This window comes from Aegilops tauschii, chromosome 5, assembly GCF_002575655.3.
Source record: "Aegilops tauschii subsp. strangulata cultivar AL8/78 chromosome 5, Aet v6.0, whole genome shotgun sequence".
In the NCBI taxonomy this organism is placed as follows: Eukaryota; Viridiplantae; Streptophyta; class Magnoliopsida; order Poales; family Poaceae; genus Aegilops; species Aegilops tauschii.
In genome coordinates, this window is record NC_053039.3 from 44,012,327 (window position 1) to 44,022,758 (window position 10,432).

At 39.7% G+C, this 10,432-nt stretch overlaps 1 protein-coding gene across 1 annotated transcript; it reads right to left on the minus strand.

The window, feature by feature from the left end:
• Positions 1–614: 614 nt before the first annotated feature.
• LOC109781787 (pyruvate dehydrogenase E1 component subunit beta-3, chloroplastic) lies at positions 615–3,517 on the minus strand. The gene is made up of 4 exons (XM_020340391.4): positions 3,252–3,517; positions 3,063–3,151; positions 2,940–2,974; positions 615–1,768 (listed from the first exon to the last, which is right to left on the minus strand). The coding sequence occupies exons 1-4, from the start codon at positions 3,328–3,330 to the stop codon at positions 793–795; spliced, it is 1,179 nt and encodes a 392-aa protein (XP_020195980.1). The 5' UTR covers positions 3,331–3,517; the 3' UTR covers positions 615–792.
• Positions 3,518–10,432: the final 6,915 nt, after the last annotated feature.

The following is a 10,432-nucleotide window of genomic DNA, read 5'->3' on the forward strand; positions in this document are numbered from 1 at the left end:
CGTGTGAACTCCTGACCTCCTGTCCTCCGGGGCTGCTCCAGGATGCGCACACGCACAAGATAGGTATGAGCCCTGGCTGCATCTACTGTGCAGCGCTCATCCAACATTGCCAGCCACCACTTCTTTGGAACTCATCATACACGCATGGCAAGTGGCGTCAACATTGCTGAGCTATGCAGTGCTCATCCATCCAACGGAGCCGGCCACCATCACTACACAAGAACAAGGACTCATCATACATACTCTCCGTAAAACAAATCATACATATTCTCTGTAAACAAATACTTCCTCCGTTTCTAAATATTTGTCTTTCTAGAGATTTCAACAAGTGACTACATACGGAACAGTATGAGTGAATCTACACTCTAAAATATGTCTATATACATCCGTTATCTGGTAGTCCATTTGAAATCTCTAAAAAGACAAATATTTAAGAATGGAGGGAGTATAAGATGTTTACAGAGGGGGTACATGGTAAATAAATGGCAAATGGCACCAACACTGCTAGCTAGCTTCTATGTGATGTCCAGAGTGAAATCAGTAAAACAAATATTACTAGTGTAGTGGTAAATGAATAACAGCAGCATACGTCCACCACCGACCAAGCAGAAAGATGATCAAAACCCAGGAGCATCACAGCTTACATAGAATAGGCAGATGGGCCAACAAACAACAACTAACGGTACAGTTAAGTCTTCCCAGTATGACGAAATCCACTAATTACACGACAAAAAAACAAACTGGACACGCGCGCTGCTTCTGAATCCCCGGAACACCTAACTCATGACAGCGTTACGATTGACAGATCTCCTCCACCGCGGCCACGATCTGCGCGGGCTGCACGACGGTCGCGTCCTCCAGGGTCGCGGCGTACGGGGTCGGAACGTCCTGCGACGACAGGCACACGGGGCGAGCATCCAGCTCGTCCCAGAAGTTATCGATGATGGCCGACCTCAGGCTGGCGCCGATGCCGCCCGTCCGCATGCACTCCTCCACGATCAGCACGCGGTGGGTCTTCTTGATGGAGTTCCCGATGGTGTGCAGGTCGAACGGCTTCAGCGACCTGATGTCGATCACCTCCGGGTCGTACCCCTTGTTCACCAAGGTCTTGACGGCCTGCATCACGTGGTACCTCATGCGGGAGTATGTCAGGATGGTCAGCTGCGAGCCTGGACGCACCATCTCGGCCTCCTCCAGGCAGCAGATGTATTCCTCGTCGGGGATCTTCTCCTTCAGGTTGTACAGGAGGACATGCTCGAACAGCACCACAGGGTTATCGCTCCTTATGGCAGCCTTCAGAAGGCCCTTCGCATTGTAAGGGGTAGAGCATGCGACCATTTGAATGCCCGGGATAGACTGGAAGTAGGACTCAAGGCGTTGTGAATGCTCCGCACCAAGCTGACGACCAACACCGCCAGGGCCTCGGATGACGATTGGGATTTTGAACTGGCCGCCCGAGGTATAAGGAAGCATACCACAGTTGTTTGAGATTTGGTTGTAGGCAAGGAGAAGGAAACCCATGTTCATGCCTTCAACAACTGGCCTGAGCCCCTTCATTGCTGCTCCGATTCCCATACCGGTAAAAGAATTCTCAGCGATAGGGGTATCAAGGACACGGAGGTCTCCAAACATCTCAGACAAGCCTTTGGATACCTTGTATGAACCTCCATAGTCACCGACATCTTCACCAATCATGCACACTGTTGGATCCAAAGTCATCTCCTCTATCATGGCTTCACGAAGGGCCTCAAACATCAAAACCTCATGACTAAACAGAACAAAAGGATAATCAGTCAGGCATTTTCCGACAGGCAGAATGATAGGTATGGTATAATAAGTGCAAACTCATCCTTCACTGATAAAATGCAACATGTATATGTCATATCTGCATATAGGTAACAGAACTGCAGCATTCATTAATTTAATTATTCAAGCAGTATAATACTTACCATCTTGTAATGGAACTTACACTAACCATAGTAGATTCACTGCTGATAATGTGGGAAGACTGGTTAGTTTACCCGAGGAAGGTGAGACAGTATTTAGTCAATTCGGAAGCAGGTAATTTGATGGATTCAGAGTTTATATTACTTGCATCTGCAACATATAGTGTCCAATTTTCCCCCACCAACTGATAGGGCATGTGTATGGATTTAAATGGATAATAATCTGCCTCCTTTTTGCTTGTTACAAGCCAGAACTGACGGCTTCAGAGAAGTATCAAGAAGTTGTTTGCAACAAATTCCTACATCCATCTTCAATTTTAAACCCAAGCAAGTTAAACCTTGTTCTCCACTCGCAAATGGATGACAGCAAATTTTTAAGCAGATATCTTTATATTTGCATATTCACGCATATTACTTACTAACATCAGCTCTTGTGCCTAAGTTTGTACAATTTTTATTATATTAGTTTTGATTCTTCACATATGGCTAGTATAAAGACAAGGTAACCACATGTTGCAAAACCAAGTAAGGTCTAAGTGGTCACAAACAGTGTTTAGAATTTTCAAAACATTGGATATATAAAAACTTCAAACAGTTTGATGAGTCAAAATCAAGTGTAATTGGGACATGAATTCCTTAGGTTCAGATAAGCTGGGTCATTAAACATGATATGAATTCAACTACACGAACAGGAACGGACAGAAGTTTGCAAGGAACAGGCCACCCTCCCTATATAGCAGTCATCACATTCACATCTATATAAAGCCATAAATCTTCTGTCAATTAAACAAGGCGCAGGCACCCATTACAGCTACACAAATCAAGCAATCTATTCATATGAAGGGAGTAGTCAATATCTGGTGCAGGGAACATCTAAATTAAGCTGAACTGTTTGTCCAATTAGAACCAGTTCATACGTTTTTCTCTTTCCCTAGAGCAATCACACCCTTGCTAATGAGAACAAAAACGACTAGATGATGGCACACAACTCACCCGCCCGTATCGGAGCTCGCAACCTCACCCTTGGCCTGCCAAGGCAGAAAAGCAGACCAATCAATCAGTACGCGCGACGCAGCACGGCAAGGAATGAGAGTTAAAATCACGGAGGAACGTAACTGCAACTACGGCGCGGGCCACCAGCCCGCCCCGCGCCCGCGTCGAGCCCGGCCTCCTCGCCGCGGCGGCCACCCGCGCGCTCCTCGGCACTGCGCGCGGTCGAATTCGTCAGCGGCTTCGCGTAATCGTAGAGCGCGCGCGCGCGGAGAGGAGAGATTTTGAGGTCGAGGGGACTCGGCGCGTGCGTACCTGGTGGGACCGCGGCGGATCTGTGCCTGGAGAGGGCGGCGGCGGCCGCCGTGGCTTGCGGCGACGGGGCGACGGCCATCGGTCTCGCGCTCGCGCTCGCGCTCGTGGTGGTGCGGACGCGGCGAACGTACACGGTGTGGCGCCGATTCAGGCGAGGTGGGTGAGGCGGAGGGCACGAGGCGACGACGCTGGTAGCGGCGGCGTAGGCGGGGTTTATCGGCCCGGGAATACCGGAGGGGCCACCTGTCCGGCGCGATTCAGGACACGCGGTCTATGGACTTGGTGTATGCAATATTGGGAGGTGGAGAGCACCTAGTTGACGAGGACTCCTTCGCGAGCCTCACAACAATCACTGACGATGCGCTCTCAGCCGCCTCCACGTGTCACGCTCTGGACGCTCCCTTTAAACTTATTTATTTTTTATATTTCTGCACATGTTTTCGGCTTTTAAACTGTTTTTACGGGTTTTTTCGACTTTCTGGTTTTTTACCGGTCTTCCTTAACGTTTGAAAAAAAAATGCACAAAAACGCGTTTTTTTTTCTTTTGCGAGAGGCACGATTTTTGCTTTGGGGCGAGGCACATGCATGCTTCTCGAAAACGGAATTCCTTGCAAAAGAGGCACAGGTTTGCTTTCGCGAGAGGCACGACTGTGTCTCTCAGAAACAAAAAAAACGTGTTTTTTTGTTTTTTTGCTTTCATGAGAGGCGCAGTCAACTACCGCGAGAGACGCGGTTGTGCTTTCGTGAGAGGCACCGCCGTGCCTCTCGAAAACGAAAAAAAATGTGCTCTTTGTTGTTTTTTTCTTCCACGAGAGGCACGGTCTTTGCCTCTCAAAAACGGAAAAAATCGTGTTTTTCTTCTCTCTTTTTTTCTTTTGCGAGAGGCATGGTTGTTCTTTCGCGAGAGGCACGGTCGTGCCTCTTTCGAAAAGGAAAAAAAAACATGCTTCCGGTTCAGTTTTTCCGTCCGGTTTTTTCTGTGAAAAAAATCATGAAAATCTATCAGCATGGGATCTAATTTAGAAGATCTTGATGCGAGGAATCCAATAATAAATTGGAGATTTGAATGCATGATTTAAGTGATAAAACGTTTTAAATAAATGGATATATGAAAAAAGGGAAAACTCCTGAGTTGCGACAAGTGGCGCGCATGTAGTATGCCACTTTGTCGCATCCTGAAGAGGTGGGTGTGTTCTTTAAAAATATTACTCTTGATTAGTGATTTCGTGGGAGATGGGAGCTTCGTCGTGCATCCATGGCCTCTTATTTTGGATGGAACTGGTCCAGTCGGGGGGGAGGGGGGGCAGCGGGCGGGCCCAATATTGTGCTCTGACAGCAGCCTAGGGCCTCTACGAGACATAGGGCCAGTTTTTTTGGCAATTTTTAAAAATAAGCGTTTTTCATACGCCATCTCTCTTATTTATTGGTGTTTCTAGACTAGTTATAGGCTAACTAAATTAGAAGTCTCAACAAATTTTAGGAACGGCTTATTTTTTAAGCAAAACAGAAAAAAAAATAGCCCTTAACTCGGTCTCGCCTCAGTGGTGCCGCTACTAGGCCGGCCCGGTATCATAGATGATTTTTTTTCTATGATTTTCTTTATCAATTTTTCACTGTTTCCCACTTTTCATCGGTATTCTTCCTTTTTTCGCTTGTTTTCCTTTGTTTTTTCTTTTGTTTTCACCAGTTTTCACTGTTTTTTGCTGTGTTTTTTCTTTTATTTTAAAACACATGTCTGGTTTTTCATACATATTTACATTTTTCATATACATCATGAATATTTTGTATACATGTTTAACATGTAAAATACATAAATAACATCTTTCAGATATACGTTTTGATGTCTAATTTTGAATACAATGTTCTTGAGCATTATTTATATATATATTTTTTAACCATTTTTCAACTATATTATTACATTTTTTTAAATTCATGGTTTTGAAGATTTTTTTCAATGTGTGTTAAACATTTTCCAATTACACATTGAAAAAAATTTCTGCATGGTATGAAACTCTTTTTAAAACTATCCGGACATTTTCCAAAATTGCAAAAAAAATGTCACAGACATATTTTTGAAATGTGTGACAATTTCAATTATTCTTTTGAATTACGCTGCTATTATTTATATTGTATAAACATTTTTCTACAATTTCACGTAAAACGTGTGCCATTGTTCAAAACACAACACGTTTTTTAAATGCTATCAACATTTTGTTTTCCAAATTCCTTATAATTTGTTTAAATAAGCTATGAAATGTCCAGGGTTGAGCCCTGGGATTTGATGGCGGACTTGAAAAGCCACGAAGCAAGAGCCAGGCAGAACTGCAATCGGCACTTCTCGTATAAATGGATAATGGTCGCACGAGGGAATTTCTGATGAAGGACCCGTAATATCTCTATAAATCCGGCAAAAGCAAAAGAAGTCTCTTGAGCAGTGAGGAGCACAACGGTTTGTGCTCTAAGCGGTAGACGTACCAAAGCATCCGTTGATTCCACTTGTTTGTTGCCATCTTCGACCGACAGACATGGTACAAATAGAATATTTTTATAGGCTCTTTTCCTAGGTGAATCTAGAATATTTTTTGTTCAATCCAAATTCATTTTTTCATAATTCTGTATCAAATTTAAGCATTAAAAAATGTGTTTAGAATGTTTACGAAAATGTCAACAAAATAAAAATGTGACCTATTAAAAACGGAGAAGAAAAGGAAAATAACTTAAACATGCTACTTGAACCGGCCCATTCGTAACGATGTCTGAAGCAAGACGACCTTGAGTTAGTGAGGCAACCTTACCACTCACTGAATTCACGCGAGCGCATGGGCAGGCCTGTGTGCGGAAGGCCACTGCCTTGTTTTTTTTACGTTTTTTTTTTTTATTTCATTTTTTTACCATTTGCTTATACTTGTTAAATATTATAAATAGATATATTACAACATACATTTTACATCAAACATTAAAAAAAAAAGTTAACCAAGCATTTCGAAAATGTTAAATATACATAGAGAAAGGGTTTCTCATGTATACGAAAAGTGTATGCAAAATATATATAATGCGTGCGAAAAAACTTGATTATGTATTTAAAAACTGTTATTCCAAGCATTTGAAAAATGTTAATCAAGCATTTCAAAAACGTTAAATGTGTATAGAAAAATGTTGACCTTGTATTCAAGGAAAAATGTTAAACTTGAATTTAGCAAATGTTAATAAAGCATTTGAAAAATGTTTAAATATATAAATAAAAAATGTTGACTACGTATAATAAAAATTGTTGAACTTGTATTAAAAAAATGTTAATCAAGAATTTGAAAGAATGTTAAATGTATATAGAAAAAATATTCGCCATGTATTGAAAAAAGCTAATCTAGTATTTGAGAACTGTTAATCAAGCTTTGATTTTTTTAATCCATACAAAAAATGTTTATCAAGTATTGAATTTCTTTAATCCGTATAAAAAATGTTGACCATGTATTGAAACAATGTTAAACTTGTATTTCAAAAATGTTAATCAAGAATTTAAAAAATAAATAAATGTCTATTGAAAAAGTACGACCATGTATTAAAAAATGTTCATCTGGTATTTTAAAAATGTTAAATGTGTATTGAAGAAATGTTGATCATGTATTAAAAATGTTAATATGGTATTTGCAAAATGTTAATCAAGCATTTAACACATGTTAAATTTGTATTGGAAAAATGTTAACCATGTATTCAATCAATGTTAATCTTGTACTTGAAAAATATTAAATGTCTATTAGAAAACTTTATTAGATATATATCGAAATGTGTATAGAAAAAACAATGAAATCTGGAGAGTAAGCAAAAGAAAACAAGTGAGAAGGAGGAAAAAACAAAGAAAAATGAAGAAATAAGAAAGAAATAAGAAAGAAAAGAAAAAAAGCGAGTGAAAACAAAAAATAAACAAAGACAAACAAAGGAAATAAGAAAAAGTAAAAAAGAGGAAAGAACAGAAGAAAACCTGATGAAAAAACAAGAAAAAAACCAGTAAAAATCTGACTCTATTGCTTTAACAAGGTCATGACCTACAAGTTAAATAGAAACCATAGTGGCCCAGTGGCTGGCAGTGCAACGCCGCATCCAGGCGATCACTGAAATCACTAATTGCGGAGTACTCCTTTGAAAGATAAATCCCACCTCGCAGATTGCGACAAGTGGCGCACATACTTTCCCTTTTTTCGTAAGTCTATTTATTCAGAATGTTTTAGCTCTAAAATCGTGCGTCCAAATCTTGAACCGTTTTCACCGTTGGATTCCTCGCGTCGAGAAAAAAAAGAAAATATGTTTTCTTCGTTTTCAAAAGGCACGACCGTGCCTCTCGCAGAAGCAAAATCGTGCCTCATGAAAGAAAAAAAAAAGAGAAAATGCATTTTTCTGTTTCCGAGAGGCACGGTCGTGCCTCTCGCGAAAGCAAAACCGTGCATCTCACGAAAGAAAAAAAAGAAAATGCATATATTTTTCTTTCCATTTCCGAGAGGCACGGCCGTGTCTTTCGCGGAAGCGAACCCATGCTCTCGCAGAAGCAAAACCGTGCCTATCACGGAAGAAACAAAAAAGATAAAAACACATTATTTTTTGTTTCCGAGAGGCACGGCCGTGCCTCTTGCGAAAGCAAAACCGTGCCTCACACGGAAGAACAAACGCGTTTTTTCAGGTAAAAGAAATTCCATGATTTTTTTTTGTTGAAAAGCTAGAAATAGACCGATAACAAACCAAAAATTGAAAAACAACCGAAGAAAACCATCTAAAAAGCGAAAACACGTGTGGAAAAATAAAAAAATAAAAAACGCAAGGAGCACCCAGAGCGCGAGACGTGGCGGCTGCTAGCCCACCCCAAGTGATCGTTGGGAGGCTCTTGAAGGAGCGCTCGCCAACTAGTTGCTCCCCTCCATCTCGTATCAAGCTCATAGGGTGCAAAGGTCTCACATATAGCGAGTCTTCCTTCGGTCTCGCGTTAAGCATCTACAGTTGTGGGCCGGCCCATTCGCGCTAAGAAATACACTAGAGAAAATGGGCTCATGAATCCCGTGATCGCCGGGAGCAACTAGTTGGCGACCGCTCATTCGGGAGCCTCCCAATGATCACTTGGGGGTGGGCTGAAAGCGCGCCAAGTGGTGCACTCTCAACCGCCGCCACGTGTTGCGCTCTGGACGCTTTCTTCGGATTTTTTTTATTTTTCCGCACGCGTTTTCGGTTTTTTACATGTTTTTTTGGTTTTTTTACTTTTCAGTTTGTCACCGGTCTTTTCTAGCTTTTCAACAAAAATAAATCATGAAAAAAAATGCGCGAAAAAATGCGTTTCTCTTCTTTTTTTTCTTCCGTGAGAGGCACGACCGTGCCTCTCAGAAACGAAAAAATAAACGTTTTTCTTTTTTTCTTCCGTGAGAGGCACGACCATGCCTCTCGAAAACAGAAAAATAAACGTTCTCTTTTTTTCCCGTGAGAGGCACGGTTTTTATTCCACGAGAGGCACGGGTTTGCTTCTGAGGCCGTGCCTCTCGGAAACGGAAGAAATTGTGTTTTCTATTTTTTTTCTCTTCGTTGAGAGGCACATTTTGCTTCCGCGAGAGCCACGGTTTTGCTTCTGGCCGTGCCTCTCAACACGGAAAAAAACGTGTTTTCTCTTTTTTCCGTGAGAGGCAGTGAGGCACGGTTTTGCTTCCATGAGAGGCACGGCTTTGCCTCTTGAAAACGAAAAAAGTGTTTTTTTTTCTTCCGCGAGAGGCATGGCGTGCCTCTCGGAAACGGCTTTCGGAAAGGAAAAAAACATGCTCCCGGTTTGCGTCCGGGTTTTTTCGTAAAAAAAAGTTCGTCAAAACCTATCGACATGAGATCTTGTTTTGAAGATCTCGACATGTGGAATTCGACGGTAAAAACGGTTCGAGATTTGGACGCATGGTTTTAGAGATAAAACGTTTTGAATAAATAGATCTATGAAAAAATGGGAAACTCAATGGTGCGACAAGTGGCACCACTTGTCGCGATCTGGGGAGGTGGGAGTTATCTTTGAAAGGAGTACTCCTCATTAGTGATTTCGCGGAAAGCCTCCAAAGATTTGTCATCCAAGTAGTGGGCCATGCAAATAGTTTTGACAAAGGATGTATTGGCACTACATTTGTGTGTTTTTTTCCTTTTGGTTATTGACCAACAGGTTTAGGTTGCTTTTAATTTTATTCTTTGTATTATTTATTTGTTGAAGCTTTTTTCTGTTTTCTTGTCTTTAGTTTTTCTTTTCACGTTCCATTTTTTATTTTTTTCCCTTTTTATTTTTTTGAAAAATATAAATGACTTCTGATACATACATGATGAATTTAACTAAAAACATGATTATTATTTTTATTACTTTCATTTATTTAATAAATTTATTAATATTTATACAACTTTTATTTATGATGAAACTTTTAATACATAATAATAAATATAAATACAATATGAACAATTTTAATGAATAATAAGTTATTTGCATGCCACAATGCGATCATTTTTTTTAAATCCATGTGTAATAGGTTTTAAATACAAGATCATTTGTTACGCTATAAGCAGTTTTTAAACAAACTCTATATATTTGTAATACATGTTGAACAATTTTTAATGTGCAATGCGCCTTTTTTAAATACATGGCGAATATTTTCTATAAATTCACCGTGAATATTTTCTATTTTACGGTGATCATAAATGTTGAATTTTTATGAATATGAGGTGGATTTACTTTTAAAAATATGTTAAATTTTTCTTAAATAAATGATTAAAGTGTTTGAACTATGTTAATATTTTTCAATGACACATTGACAATTTTTAATTCGTTGTTGGTTTCTTTACTAAAAATAATTTGCACATTTCAAATCATTAATTATAAAAATGAAAACATTTTTAATATTCATGAAATTTCTACGAAATATTCACACTTGTTAAAAATCTCATAATTTTGAGAAATGTAATTTTTATCCAAATATGTTTATGTATATTTCAAGATCTTTCCTAGAAATCTAGTTGTTCATACTCAATATGTGTTTATGTTTTTAGAGGGAAAATTCACAAGTTTAAGAAAAGGAGTTCATTTTTGGCGTAAAATTTGATTAAAAAAGAACAACAATATATGGAAATAAATGGCTTACTGTTCTGGTCACTTTGGACCGAACGATTGCCTGAAAAAGAATAAAAAC